Here is a 15,637-nt window from a genome sequence, read left to right as displayed (position 1 = left end):
TAGAAAGTAACTAGAAGTTACTTAGTGTGCCTGACTCTGGCCCCGTCGCCCCCATACATTATTATCGACACTGCTCAGCAAATTCTGTATTAATACAACAAGCTTTGTCATCATTGGCTTTTTAATGGGCTCTTATTTTGAAGGGACTCTTATTTTGAAAAACTTTTGTCTTAGCAGTAGATGCGTGTTGCTGGTGCATCTTTGTATCTGACCCCAAAACTATAAAAATTACAGCTTCAGTAGTGTTATCACTGCAACCGCCTCGGATTTTCCTACCTTTTTTAGTGGTAATCATGTCTGTATAGTGACATTTGTGGCCTCAATCGCAGTTTACAAATTTATTTTTCGACAAATTTTTCTCTCCCTCTCCACTCTAGTGATGTCACGCACTCTAGCTCTCGAATATTCAATCAATACACACCCATTCATTTTTTTTTTTCCGTGATTTTTGGCGATTTATCGGCAAACCATTTGATGAAACGCTTAGAAGAGTCATAGCGTTGCGGTCGGTAGCGTAGTGGGTTAAGTGGCCGCCCCGTGTGTGGAGGCTACAGTCCTCGCTGCAGCTGGCCCCGGTTCGAATCCCGCATCGGACGGCTAATTTACGGCCCCCTGCCTCCTGTCTATCTTCAGCTGTACTATCAATAAAGGCAGAAAAGACAAAAAAAAAAATCTGTGCGACAAAAACTGCAGGAGGAGTAGCATGCCAAAAAAAGGGTGTAAGATTAATAATAAGCGCGGTGAATAGTATATAGTGTGCTCTTTCAGGCACACTCAATGAGGAAATATGCAGTAGTTTCAGACTTGCACACAAACATGGCTCAAAATCACAAAACTTTTTATTGTTTATGTCTCGAACTAGCTGTTGCAGTGCTTTTTTTTTTTTTTAGTCTTTACATGTACGCTAATGTCATCGAAGTCAAATACTGCCTCTCCGTTTCAGACGCTTCCTTGAAGGTCTCCTGCTGATGTTTGCGTCTATCTCACCCTGCCCTTGGCCTTGCCTCTTCCTTTGGCGCTGTGGAAACAAAAACAATTGAACTGCTTACCGTGTGCATAAATAAATATGTCGGTGTCACTTGTGTGACAGTGTTCCAAATGGATTCAATACATTTGAATTGAATTAATAACAATAAAAATGTCTGAAACAGCTCATTAATATGAAAACATTATATCATCCTTTCAATCTTAATGTTATTGGCTGTCGATCATTCAGACAAAAGCAACAGCCAATCACAGACTGGCTCAGTTTGTCTTGGCTGATTTAAAAAGTAACATTTGTGATTTTAAAAAGTACCAGAATTAAATAAGACTGATCTGCAACACACACAAAAAATACTAGAGTATCTCACAATTTAATTAATTTCGTCTGTAGTTTAACATATGTTAAATGTCCAGTGTTGCTGTACTTGAGATTGGTCTTGAGACGTTTTAAGACTCTTGTCTTGGAATTGACTGCATTTTAACTCGGTCTCGGACAAAGAGGACTTAATGATATTAAGTTTGTCCCAGTTTCATAATTAGCTGAAAATACTTTAAAAAGACTTTGAAAAGTTGTTCTACAGTCTGTAGTTAGAGCAAACACTTGGGTGGCATGTAAGTATTTTATGAAGCAAAAGAAATGAACTGGGTAGAGGGAGAACTAGAGCGGACTGATCAGATGGACTGAAGTCGGCAGACACACCAAAGCATCATGCTATTAGAAAAAAAGTGTAAAATCACACAATTTCACACAGCCGGCAAATGATGATTGTGTCCCCCTGAGCAGCAGCCTTACCTTTGATACACTGCCTTTGTTCTTTTTTTGCACTTTTGCCCACAGTTTACTCTACCAGATATATCTGACTTGAAAAGCAGAGTGTAGACACTTACCGGCTGATTCAACACAGACGTCTCGTTCTGCACTGACATACACAACTTCTTAAGACTTTGTGTTTTTTCCCCCGAGATGTTTGGTTCAAATCGGTGTGCATTTCAAAATTTGTAACTGATAGTGTTACACAAAAGAAGTTTTTTAAAAAAAAAAGACGTGAATATGTGGGGCTTGTTGTGTTGTTGTTCGACCTAACCACCACACTGCTTCTCGATTTTGCCAACTTCAAAGCTTAAATATAGCCGTGGATCAGGAACACAATGTTTTCAGACTGCCTGGATGAATATGTAAAGATGTTGGGTGATACATGAATGGTGCAGACTCGCTCGATCAGTTAAGAGAATAAAGAATATTAAGTATGAAAATACTGCATGCAAGCCTCAAAATAGCAGATTTTCTACAACTGCCTTGATCTTTTTCCATGGCTGTCAGGTAAAAATCTATATTTTTACGTGTGTGCAGCCATTGGAAGGTGAGATCTGTGCAAAAACAACTCAAGACTGTCACATCTTCCCACGTTCTATGAAGCAGGATGATGTGAGTTTAAAAGCCCTTAGGGTAGAAGAGATAATGTAACACACTGAAGATCTGTGTATGGGGTTTTGCATCTACGATTGTGTTTATATGTAAAGGAGCTGGGCAAATAAAGATAGTGTTTCAGCATGGACTAGTAAAAGCTATGCAGCAAAACTTAGTTTTAAGGAAGCTACCAGCTGAGCTACTAGGGCACCCCCATCAACACCATTATGAGCCACACCTGGTTCAAAGGTGGCTAATACTTACCTCTGGTGGTCTTGAATGCGAGCCAAGAGCTGATTGATCTGTGGGAACAAACATGGAGGACCAGCTAAAGCACAGGGACATCACCAGACATAGGGGGACACCAGTTGAGCAAAAGAGCGGACCGTTGTAGTCCTAAAGAAGAAGAAGTCGGCTCGGGCATGATATGTTTCGTGGACTCACCTAGAGTCTTCCTGACTGAGCTGATCATTTAACTCAGTCCTAAAGGAGAGGCTACAGAATCTCAGAAGTGAAATATTTATCTCGATGTTTCAGTTGTGCTTGCATCATTTCAAGTCAAACTGTCCCTTACAGCGAGAGTTGAGTGATGAGACAGCAGCTGCTCTGACAGCAGCTTGAGATCAAATTATAGCTGTCAACATTTGAAAAAGTATGACAGCTGAAATTATGGTCTGGAGACACAGGGATCTCTTTCTGGCTCAAATTTTATGTAGTGCAAAAAAAAAGAAGTATTTTGCAGATTATCTGTCATGAGTATGTAACTATTGTGGACTGTAAACACTTTAATGCAACTGTACGACAGATGCTTTTTTGCTAAGCTGACAAGAGTGATACCACTCTCATGTAATTGGTAAATATGAAGCTACAGCCAGGTAGCTCAGCTAAGCATAATGCAGCTTTAACGTCATATAATTAATGTCGTAATTATGAGCAAATGAGTTGGGAAAAACATTCACGTCAGCCTCGGAGGTGGAATTAAGTTGGAGACAGGAAGTGTTACCAGACCTTCAGCAAAATGGCTGCAAAGGTAGCTACCATAGCTGGAAGTTACACCCAAATAAAATCTAACATTTGCACTCGAATTTCAATGATATGATTACGGCTCTTGGGACTCCTTTCATTGGATTAAACACAACCAGTTTCTGCAGGCTTCTTCATCCAACACACACTACCTTCTTTTTATGATTGTCGCCCAACTTTGTTTCTGCTCCACTGTCCAAGACTCGGTTTGTGACCTTTCAACACACGGACTGCAAAACTACACAACATCCAAGAGGCCCACACTCCTCATTAACAGTTACTCACAACTTCTGCTGCTCATTGATTCGGGTCTGCAGTACATTGATCTGGAAGTCAAGCCACATTCATTTTAGATTGGTGCCCTCAGGACTGCCGTGCACATACCATATCAGCTTTCATATTCTGTGGCTTTTTCAGGGCTGTATACTATCAATTTACAATATAATTTATTATCATTTTATCCCATGGTCCAAAATAATTTAGTCCTTAGGTTAAGTACTACATATATAGTAACTAAGTTGAGGCTTTTTCGGTGAGTCATAGGATTTTAATCTAATTTTATTTAAAAAACAAACACCTAATATTTACGTATTTTATTATTATCATTAGTATTCCTTTAAAAATTCTTCCTAAACCAGACTGATTGAACTTTTACACTGTTGTCATAAAAGTAGTTAGGTTCTTTAGACGTGCATGTAGAAGTGTGTTTTTTCCTTTGGTAAACTGAGCCCTTAAAGGAATAAGTTGACTCTTTGAAGAGTTTGAAAAGCAGATTGATGATACTCTCATGTTGGTATGGTAAAGGCTAGAACTAGCAGTTGGTTATCTTAGCTTAGCATAAAGACTGAAAACAGTAGGAAACAGCTAGCCTAGGTAACAAAATCGGTTTGATGGGGCCCGGCTGGTTGTTTCCAGTCTTAGTTGAGCCGTGCTAACTGGAGCTTTATATTTACCATACAGACATAAGTGGTATCAATCTAACAACTTTAAAAAAACTCTTCCTAACTTTTACACTGTTGTTATAAAAGTACAATAGTTCTGTAGAAGTGCGCTTCATCGGTATCATCATTTCATGGAGCAACCGGCACAACACCCGGGGCAAAGTACTTACATCATATTTCTGTCTCTTCAGTTTCTCGATGAGGTCAAACTTCTCAGCCTCCAGTGTCATCAGCCACTGCCACAGCTCATTGGCCTTCTCCCTTTTTGAGCAAAAACGAAGAGTATTTCAAGGACAGAAAACTAAAAGACCACGTCTATAGTGTAAAACTCTGCAGAATGCAGATATTAGTCTGTGAAAAATGATGCTAGTAGAAGCGTCCTTACTTCACTTTGTCCTCATTGAGATGGTCGATGTTAAGAGGCTTCCTCCTGTCCGCCAGGATCTTCTTTTTCTTCTCTCTCTCTGTCTGCTTCTTCGCTCCCTTCTTTCCTTCTTGCTGGACGGGAGAATAAATCCAAGAGGATGTGTTGAAAGAAAGAAATAATAAGAGAACATTTCAAACAGGCCACAACGTCTGAAACTCTTGGTTCTGTTTCATATTAATTCAAGCGTAAACAGGCATGCTGTAGACCTATTTATGATCATGTCTTCATCTCAGCGATGGTTTCTCAGAATTAATGTGGGAATGATTTCATAACACTAAAATGCTTAAATCCACAACTCACAGGTGGATATTTGGGATTTTTGCTATTGTGGGTACCTACACCACCAACCCTTCACATTTATACAACCACAGATTAGTAAATCAGTGAGAAGCCAGTCAACGGTTTGTCATGTGTATCAGCGTGTGATGACAGACCCGCTGTTGGACACCAGCATATTGCTGAGTCATGTTTGTCAGAGCCTTCTTCTTCTTGGCGTCCTCATCCTGCTTCTTTCGCGCCTCCTCCTGCTCCTTCCTCTCCTTTTCTTCCTGAGATACAGATTATACAAGGTGGTCACAGGAGAAAGAAACACACCACCTGTCCACCTTGTCTCTCCAACTTGCTGAACCAAGACTGATGACAAAATCTGTTGCTTAATTAGCTGATACGGAGCAACATTATCATTCATTTGGAGGCGTGTTTCTCGCCACCTGGCAAATGAAGTTCTAATATAAACTCCTTTTTAGCTCTGTTTTTGGTCTCCGCCAACTCCTAGGGGAAATATCTGGTTGTTTTGCTGCTAAACGCTTCACTATTTTCACCAGCTAGATGCTATTTTTGGTGCACTTTGGTAGGTAGTGTACAATTTTTAGAGCTTCTTATGGGAAAAAGATGCTTCCAAAAACAGAGCCATGAGAGTGATCCAAAAAAGATAAAGGAACTGATGATGGGAACTGCAGAGCGGGGTGATGATTCGATTCTGTAGGTTCACATTACACATGATTTGATCCTTTATTATAGTGGCTTTAAAGTGAAATATAATACTAAATTATTTGCACAACAAAGACAAAAGAGTCCCTAAGAGGCAAAGATTTAAGGTTGATCCAACTGAGCTGAAATAAAAGGCAATATTGTAATGTAACTGCACCAAACACACTCATATTTAAAAGACTGGCCTGTGGTGCTTTACGCTGTATCAAAGCAAAAAAGGGTAAGATTGTAGATCAAGGGTGGAGGAGTCTTTTTGTTTAGGAGTGTGAGGACGCTCTTCATTTGTTGTATGTCACGTTACAGCCTTAAAAAGATGAGGTGGTGAATAGAGGGAACTCACAACAACACGGGCCTGCCTTTCCTTCTCCTGCTCAGCACGGACCCTCTGCTGTTCAGCCCTCTCAGCACGGCGCTTCTCCTGCACATCGGTGCCCACAAAAACACACAGTGTAATTGTTTGCTGGCCAGTCCATCGCTCCAGTGATGTGGTTTTCCTGGAAGACTTACGATCCTGTTAACAAGAGCGATGAGCTCCTCCTCGTCCTTCTTCCTCTGAATGAAGTGGGCCTCGATCAGTGACTGCAGCTCAGTCAGATCCTTCTCCTGACGCTTCCTGTGGATGTCCTGCAGTCACAGACCCACATGGTTGAATTGGCATGCTTCAGTTAGAGCAAAACTCTAATCAAGTCTTGAACAAAGTCTTTAGTTTACAAATGTGTCACTTAAAAGAAAATCAGTCACTTACATCAAAATCGACCTTTTCTCCCTCTGGGATCTTCGGTACAGCTATAGGTGGAGCAAATGCCCTAAAATAACATTTCTGAGTTATAATAAGAAGAACTTTAGAGAACCAGTTAATCACTAGTTGATATATTTGGATCAAAATGAACAAAACTAAAGACTTACTTTGGTCTGGGTTTGGTGTCATCTATAAAAAACAAGGGATAATCACAGTTACTATAGCACCAAGTCATTGTCTTTATTTTATCAATCTAGCCTCCCATCAAGAGTAAAATATTAATCAGTAAACTACATTTGTACTATAAAATCTACAATGGATCTGTTTGTCTGAAACAAAATTCACCCATCCTAACTCAATAATGGAACAATAAAGGGACAAACAGACTCAACACACTCTAACAAATGTACTGTTCAAGTATTTGAACTCTAGATCATTCTGGACAGTGGTGGACTCAGGCTGTCTGAGGGGCAAAAAAATCAAAACCAATGAACAACCATCACCATACAGGGCACATTATCATCATTATCATCAAGTTTTCGCCACAAAAAAGGCACCCTAGAAAGAACTTTATCCTATTTTCTCCAATGGAAGGGTATCCTAAAAGGGCACTTATCTATGTTCTCTCTATTGGAACAGCAGAGTCATCAAGTTTTCATCAAGTTTTCTCCATAAGAAAGATACCCAAGAATGCACTTTATCCCATTTTAGGGTACCCTAAAAGGGACTTCATCATGTTTTCTCCACTGGAAGGGCATCCTATAGGGGACTCTATCACATTTTCTCCACTGGAAGGGCACCCTAGAGGGCACTTAACTATGTTTTCTCTACTGGAACAGCAGAGTCATCAAGTTTTCATCAGGTTTTCTCCATAAGAAAGGCACCCAAGAATGCACTTTATCCCATTTTCTCCAGTGGAAGGGTACCCTAAAAGGGACTCCATCATGTTTTCTCCACTGGAAAGGCACACTATAGGGCACTCTATCACGTTTTCTCCTCTGGAAGGGCACTCTATCGCATTTTCTTGAACATTAGGCCACCACAGAAAGTACTTTATTAACTTTTACTGCGTTTTTGTGCCCCTCCCCAAGTCCACCAATGTTGCTGGATTCTGTTCATTCCACTAAGTCAATATTCTGACATGCAATAGCCTTTTCTGTTACAAAAACTAAGACTACTATGGACTGTCTGTAGTTATTTTATGCATGACATTGAATACATTCGTTTGCCATAATATGAGCAGCATGTGTAACAGAATGTGTACCACCATTTTGAAACTGAGTAGGCTCATTATAAGTTTTTTTTTGTCAAAGTCTGCCAAAAACTGTATTTAAAAAAACAACATATGCTTTATTTTGGCGGGCGGTGCGTCTGTGAGCATATGTTGTACAGTGCAGTTCTCCAGTGGACAAATGAAGACTGCCACGTTGAGCTACAGCATTGATCTTCAGTAAGTTAGCGTACCTTCATCTGCAGTTGGAGACTCTGCGGTAAAAGACATATGGATATGTTAGTGTTAGAGCTGGCAGAATACAAAGGGGTTTCAAAATATTGAAAATATACTATTAAATACTATTTTACTCGGTTCAGATACCTACTTTACATATTTTGATATGAAACTCTTGCCTTTCAGAGAGAGAGATAAAAAGTCTAAACATATTCAGTATGCCTTGTCATACTGAGTTGTACTCTGGGGATTTTCAAGCCATGAAAGCTTTATGAGTTTACTTTCAGGCGGTGGAGGCAGTTCTTTTATAAAATTGTATTTCCAGAATACATGTTAAGGCATGAAGAAGATATTAACACCACATATGGATTTATCCGTGAAAGGGAAAACCAATATTACTATTTCCCTCAAATATCTCACAAAGATCTTCTTTCGTGAACTGACTGTAAAACAGGCGAGAGGCACAGACAGTGATAAAGTGTTATTTAGTCACACCACGCATGCAAGTTTGAACAGAGAGACTATGAGTTACCTTCTTCTGCAGGCTCTTTGTGAAGGTAATGGGAACAGGCATAATCATAATAATAAATGCCATGGTATGATTCAACCGAAATATACTTAAAGTTAAAGAAAATAAGCATGTATGTATGTATTTGTTGGACCTCTGAACATTGTTATACTGCATATCTTATATTACAATAGTATACAACAGTAGACAAACATCTTCTGCAGGCTCTTTGTGAAGGTAATGTGAACACAGTTGATCAGTGACATTCATCATAATCAATGCAAGAAATGGAGAATAGATTGTCAGTAAATGTTCATAGCATGACGTGCTAGCATGTTAATGTTACCTAGGAGTATATAAATGTTAAATAATATATTAAAGAGAAAGAAAATAAGCATTTGCCCTGTAAGAGATGTCATATTTAAAATGGTGTTTTATTCACATATGTTTACAATGTATTTATTAAAGCTCAACCACAAACACTTATTATATTGTATCACAACAGCATGCGACAGAAAACACTCATTACCTTCTTCTGCAGGCTCTTTGTAAAGGTAATGCAGGTAGTTGATGAGGGACAGCAAACATAATCAATGCACGAAATGGAAAATAGATTTTCAGAACATGTTCATAGCATGACTTAACTACAATATTAATGTTACATGAGAGCAGTATGATTCAGCCTATTACAAATATTACAGTTAAAGAAAATAAGCATTTGTCTCATGAAGTATGTCATATTTCAAAGTAAAATTATGCTTTATTGACATATGTATAAAATATATTTGTTAAAACTGGACCACCAAACACTGTTATACTGTATATATTATATTACAACACTGTAGAGAAACCTCATTACCTTCTGCTGCAGGCTCTTTGTGAAGGCAATGTGAACACAGTTGATCGAAGACAGTAATCATAACAAATGCAAGACATGGAGAAAAGATCATCAGTAAATGTTCATGGGAAAGTAAAATGTATCTTTATTCACATATATGTTTACAAAATATTTATCAAAGCTGCACAACAACAATAATAAGACAGTAAAAAAAAAAATCATTACCTTCTTCTGCAGTCTCTTTGTGAAGGTAACGGAGGCAAGTAAACAGACAGTCAGAGCGATAATAATCATTGCAAGAAATGGAGAATAGTCGGTATATTGTGTTTTGTTCAGATAACAGCATGTTTGTTGAACACTGAATATATTATATATATTAAGTTGGAGTAAAACAGTAGAAAAAAGGAATTACCTTCTTCTGCAACAGGAGGTTCTGTGATGTGAAACAATGAAAATATGATTAGATGTGTCACACTGAGATTGAGATCATTTGTCTTTGCAATCATAAAATAAGCAAGAAAACTAGCGTATGCAGGACAAATGAGACGTTTTAACATTTTAGAACATATCAAATAAAATATTTCCCATGTTTAAACCTCTAAAATGTAAATATTCATCTTCAGTCATACAAGAGAGCTGCAGTCTCAACATTAGTCAGTCTTGATTTTGACTCACATGCAAACAGTAATTTTTGTCTGAGTAAATGTCACAATTTTCACAAAGTAGATATCTTGTTTTAGGATGAATTAATCAAACACTGACTCAGCAGGCAGCCAAACATAGCAGCGATTAGCGAACGCCGAGTATAAAAAAAGCTAATGTTGACGTAGGTAAATGAATGGTGCTGAAGATAATTTCTGTCTCCATGCTATTAATATGAAATGGGTATTTACTGTGTGTAATATTTATGATGGCACAAGCAATGCTGTGAGCAGTACGACACACCACACTGTTATAAGATCAAGCCTTTTTCCCGCAGATGGAATGAATGAATAAAAAAATATTTAAAGAGGAGAATTACCTTCAACTTGAGGTGCAGGCCCTTCTACAAAAACATGACAAGAATGAATGAATCCACATGACAAAAGAAGACACACAGCACTACAATATACCAGAAGTTTGTAAGTAAAGAAAAGACAAATATAAATGATTTACGGACAAAAACAAGTCATATAAAGTTTCTTCTTTCAGTGTCTGAGTGAACAAAATAAGGATTAGTGGATCAATGTGACTCTGGCAAACAGCTTGAGGCTGGGATTTGGCCAAACTCTGAGCACTGTGATATTGTCTCTTGGGATGCTTCTATCTGACAATCTGAGCAAAGCTAAAAACAAAGAATGATCTGGGATCACAAACCGATGCCCCTGAGGTGTTTGCAACGAGTCACAAATCAAAGCGAAATCTCAACATACGACAGAACAACACAGAAACATGTCAACATCTTTTTTACTTAATCCTACTTAAGTAAAAGTCCAGAAGTACCAGCTGGATGTTCTTAAAGTATCAAAAGTTAAAGTACTCGTTCTGCAGAAAAATGATCTACTCTATTTCCAACCTAGTGTTCGAGGTCACAAAATAAATCAGAGAGGTCATGAGGGTGTCACTCCCTGTACAGATTGTAAAGCCCTCTGAGGCATTTTTGATTTGATTTGATTTGATGAGATGATTAATTCTGTGTATTTTATTTTTAGGCTTTTCTCTAGTCTTTTACCTCTTTGGACCTTTAACATGCCAATGTGACCCTGCAAAGTTACGGCCAGCAACTAGTTAGCTTAGCACAGTGACAGGGAACTAGGGGAAGCCGCCTAGAGTATAGTATAATATAATATATAATAAAGTATAGTATAGCATAGCATAGCAAAGCATGGTATAGTATATGATAGTATGCTATAGGTATAAGTATAGTATAATATAAAGTACAGATTTACACACCTTCACTGTAACTACATTATAGTAGTATATATCAAATTATATTATTATATTATAATATGTTATAACATAATGTATAACATAATGTATAATATAGTATAGTATACCATATAATAAAGTATAGATCCTTCCCTGTGCCTACATTGTACATACTAGCGTGTTCTTGTTTAACACGTCCTGGTCTGTACATTCTGACACTTCCACCGTTGTTTTACTCTGACTTATGTCTTTTGGTTTTGTTACAGCGCACTAATGAGAACATTTTAAAAAGAGACAAACAGAAAACACACTCTGCGAGCTCGTTACGGCCTTTATCAGTGACAGCAGACACACCGGGAAAAACAAGACGACGCACGTGAACCCATGCAGAAGCTTTTACCTTCCTCTTGCTGGATTTCTTCCTCTGAGGAGACATAATCAGGTCAGCCACGTCGAACAACAAGAGCTCGAAAGTGACATTTTGCCTTCGAAAGACACTTACCCTCCTCCCTGGAATGAAAAGAAGAGGGGAAATCAGCTCGGTTTGTCTGCTGATTTAAGTTGGAACACGAGAAACGTCACTAAGATGTAATGAAGGTACTCACAGCATCTCCTCGATCACTTCTCCTACTTCAGACATGTTGGACTATACCTGCGTCGAAACATCAAGAATTCAGTTCATCACGCTGAAGATACATTTTTGATTAATAAACTTGTTTTGAGACAAAAGTTTTAATGCAGCTGTCTCTCACACACATTTGTGAGACTCTCATCTCTCTCGGGCTCGTTATAATTATATTCTTTTTTTAATGTGTTTTTTTTTCTCTCTCTGTGATTTGTTGTTTGTCTTCTTGATATTTTCCTCTCTATCTTATCTACTGTAATGTTTTCACAAGCCCTTGAGATTTCTTTCTTTTCCTTGGGACAGATGGTTTGTATCTCTCTTCTTTTCTTCTCCTTTCAGTGCTTTTATCATTTGTGCAAACAACTAAACCAAAAACGCACACATACATACACACGTATACACAAATACTTGGCTACACGCTGCCAGATTGGAGCAATTGTAGAATTTGAAATGATTCCACCATGGGCACTGCATGCAGAGGCCCAGGGCTTTAAACAGCTCCAGGCCTAATCCTCAGCCATTTCCTCTTGGCACTGATCAAGGCTGCAGGCAGCCGACTGGAGTCTGAACAGCGCTGTGAAACAGGACTGCATGAGTCCTTCAGGGACGAACCGACGCATCTCAAGCTACGCATATCATGCTGGCTCAGATATGTACACTCGGAAAAAACAATTTTCCAGGTGCTCAAAAGGCTTTGAAGTGGTATGCTTCAAGAAACGTCCATCATAAGAAGTGTGATTTACTCTGGCGTTCACGCGTAACGGCTTATTTGTTGTTCGAAAGCAAAGCGATTTAATCTGATTTCAATGCAGTTTCAAAAATCCTCTTGGAATCACACACTTGATTTGTTAGAGATCAGCTTACTTGTCATGAGGAGCGCGGCTCCTACTGTGGAAACTGGCTCTGGATGAGTTTTATATTGTCCAAAAAAAATAAATAAAGTCGTAATGTTGTTGTCTTGTGTCGGGCACATTTTTAGCAGAATATCTCGGCCTGTGCTGCTTTGTTTTTGACTCTTCGAGACGAAAAGATCGATACTACTTTCTCATATTTGAGGTTGGTGGATGCTCCAAGGAAGTCACTACTCCCGGCCAAGAAATAGTTCGGCACTTAAACCCCTGTAAAACCACCACTTGTCATTTTTACACTTCAATATTGTGTGTATTAAACAAACACATAAAAAAGAGAGTTTAGAGGTAGATTTTTTTTGTACCTTTGGACAGAACCAGGCTAACTGTTTCCCCCTGTTTCATATATTTAAGCTTAATGCTGATAACTCTTGGCGAGAAAGCAAAATAAGCAAACTATTCCTTTAATCTGTTTCTCACAAGTTCAATACTAAATACCAGAAACCTACACATAAATCTAGTAAATACATTAAATACACATTTTGCTCTAAAAAAACAACAATGAGGAATTTGTGGTCGAGGTCAAGGTTACAGGGATGAATTCAATAAGGCTACGGTCTCTTATATATATATATAAATATATCAGTTACATGTCAAGAATATGATTGTGTAGAACAGTCCCTTGGACCATGTTTGTTTCCACACGCTTATAAATCACCAGATCATAAAAACTGGTGTCAGTCGGCTGAACAGTGGGGGAAAGCGAGGGTCTATTTTTAAGAATAATAGAGCGTGCTTTTGAACAGGTGTGGAGCGACTCCTCCAGACAATGGGTTTGGCTCACCTCACCGAACTCATAGTAAATCAATGAGCTGGGACTCACATGCGGAGAGGCTATTCTTGTCGTTGTGGTTTTGGTCAGCTGCTGGTTGGGGGGAACATTTTTATGACAATGCCCCTCAGGAGTTTTTCTTGCCTCTATTGCTCAACATAAAACAAGTTTATTCCATGTTTTTGGTGATCATAAAGATTTGATATACACGTTCAATAGGTGATGTTAGGATAAAGAAAATTAGCTCCACATCCCCAGTTGCAGCCTCCCTCCTCCTCCTCCTTTGGCCTGGCTCCTGTTCTTTCTTTCCAAGTCGTTTCAAAGTGCCAGCTGCACATTCAATCGCTGCATACCATATTTACACTTTCCCTGTATATGGTTACAGCCCCAAAGTCATGCTTCTGCTTAAATCCGGTTACATATCTGCTCAGATTCAAACATTGCGGTGCCTGGAGTCCCTGTGTGGTTGTTACATGTGTCATCAGACTGAGCAGCTGACGTCAAAGGACGAGGAAAAGTGAAATGTGGAGAGGAGAAAGTGAACACAAAGACAGAAAAAGGAGAAATAGAAGAGTACCATCTGGTTGATGAAAAGCACTGACTGGAAACCAAGAGAGAATTCACAGTGTATGCAGGCTTTCATGGTTCGGGTATTAACGTGTATTTGCTTTAAAGCGTGCGGTCAGTCCCTGTTTGGCTGAAACTGGGAAATAACACACAGTCTGGCAGTGGCAGGAATGTTGCGGGTGCTGGTTTCGGCATTAGGCAGCATTAAGTCAAAGCCCAAAGCATGCTACCAACACGGCAGTCTCAGGGGCGAGCTTAGCACCTTCATCACCAGCATATGAACTGTTCAGATCAGAATACATCAAAGAAAAACCAACGTCTGAGCCGGTTTAATTCAGCATTCATGACTTTGTCAGTGAGTTTTTGTTAAATTCAATTTAAATTGATCAAGCTTGTTTCTTTAAAAAACGCAAATATGAACTCTATTTCAACGCTGATTCAAACACAATACAAGATGTTATTGATCTTTTTGCTGTCAGAGGTCATGGTCATGCTCAGCTCTTACCTCCTGTATATCCCTGAGGATTAGCAGCAAGTTCAGGTCTTATTCTTTCACATCCAGACAGAGACAAGTTCAATCATCCTCCCAACCAAAAAGCGCACTTAATACGGCCCTGTCCATCATGTGACCACATATCTTCTCTGTGACTGGTTAGGATCGTCAGTTCTATTGTTGGAGGCAAGAGATGAGTTATACCTGGAGAGGAATGCTGCCTTCAAGTGCTCCTCGAGGCCAGAAATTGGAAATACAACTTGTTCCACCTCAAAGTATTATTTGGCTGGAGATAAAAACAGATCTTGTAAAGTTTGTTTTTTTGAAGGCAGCAGAAGACTTGCCAATGAGTGGGTCATTAATCTGTAATATAAACCAACCTATGCCTGATATTACATGACAGGTTAGTACTGCAAGTTCTTACTGTCAATGACTCGATCATTATTTTTCTGATATTTTAATTTCTAAAATGTCAGAAAATAGAATGTTTCGTCCAACAAACCCAAAGATGATCAAATTACAACTACACCAGAGAAAAACACTAAATCCAGAAAGCAGTCAAACATTTTTTTTTACTTGAATGATTAATCATGTCTTAGAAATAACAAAGTTACCAACTGTCAATCAACTATATGGTGCAATGAAACTGACAAATGTAATAAAAGGTTATCGTAATGGTCAAAAAGGTTAACTGAATACATAAATAATACTATTAATTGTTAGGTAATTAAAATCCTTTCATTTTTTCCCCCCTTTACCACCAATTACCAACCAAACAAACTAGATAGCAAACACTAACAAAGTAATCCTTGAGATTAAAGATAATTTGCTTTAATATCGTTTTCTCACAAACACACTAAAAACTTATAGAATATTGAACATCTTTGTTTCACTTCAAATATATTAGCTCTCAGTTTATACAGCGGTGCCACAGTTCGGTTCAGTCATGTGCACTGGCTGGTGCCATTTTTATGGCTAGCATGAGGAAAATTGGAAATATGGTGAGTATAAATAAGGAAATGTTGGATGGGGAAAACACATAAATAATTAAATTCACTC

General features: G+C 38.6%; 1 protein-coding gene across 10 annotated transcripts; it reads right to left on the bottom strand.

Annotated features, from left to right (window-relative positions):
- Positions 1 to 821: 821 nt before the first annotated feature.
- tnnt2e (troponin T2e, cardiac) lies at positions 822 to 14,692 on the bottom strand. Of its 10 annotated transcripts, none has more exons than XM_019278943.2 (20): positions 14,591 to 14,692; positions 11,819 to 11,865; positions 11,716 to 11,723; positions 11,614 to 11,637; positions 10,327 to 10,350; positions 9,718 to 9,738; positions 9,531 to 9,545; positions 9,327 to 9,341; positions 8,997 to 9,011; positions 8,492 to 8,506; positions 7,977 to 7,997; positions 6,680 to 6,701; positions 6,519 to 6,579; positions 6,281 to 6,397; positions 6,114 to 6,191; positions 5,218 to 5,331; positions 4,742 to 4,854; positions 4,527 to 4,617; positions 3,701 to 3,741; positions 822 to 1,018 (listed from the first exon to the last, which is right to left on the bottom strand). In XM_019278943.2, exons 2-20 carry the CDS (start codon positions 11,851 to 11,853, stop codon positions 979 to 981), a joined length of 870 nt encoding a protein of 289 aa, XP_019134488.1. In that variant the 5' UTR covers positions 11,854 to 11,865; positions 14,591 to 14,692; the 3' UTR covers positions 822 to 978. The 10 variants fall into 10 exon arrangements, with proteins under 10 accessions (XP_019134488.1, XP_027128310.1, XP_019134489.1 ...); XM_027272509.1 differs by having other exon boundaries at positions 8,997 to 9,002; XM_019278944.2 differs by lacking the exon at positions 3,701 to 3,741 and adding an exon at positions 2,657 to 2,694 and having other exon boundaries at positions 14,591 to 14,691.
- Positions 14,693 to 15,637: the final 945 nt, after the last annotated feature.

The sequence above is a fragment of the Larimichthys crocea genome, chromosome XX, assembly GCF_000972845.2.
Source record: "Larimichthys crocea isolate SSNF chromosome XX, L_crocea_2.0, whole genome shotgun sequence".
Lineage (NCBI taxonomy): Eukaryota > Metazoa > Chordata > Actinopteri > Sciaenidae > Larimichthys > Larimichthys crocea.
The sequence above is the reverse complement of the archived record's forward strand: the minus strand, read 5'-3'. Positions and strand labels throughout refer to the sequence as shown.

Bases quoted from the DNA above. Each gene is read 5' to 3' on its own strand.
- tnnt2e (XM_019278943.2), bottom strand. From the start codon at position 11,853: ATGTCTGAAGTAGGAGAAGTGATCGAGGAGATGCT. The intron at 6,702-7,976 runs GTACGCTAACTT...TGTTTTTTATAG, and splicing joins GTCTCCAACTGCAGATGAAG to ATGACACCAAACCCAGACCA. The intron at 6,580-6,679 runs GTAAGTCTTTAG...ATGTTATTTTAG, and splicing joins GACACCAAACCCAGACCAAA to GGCATTTGCTCCACCTATAG.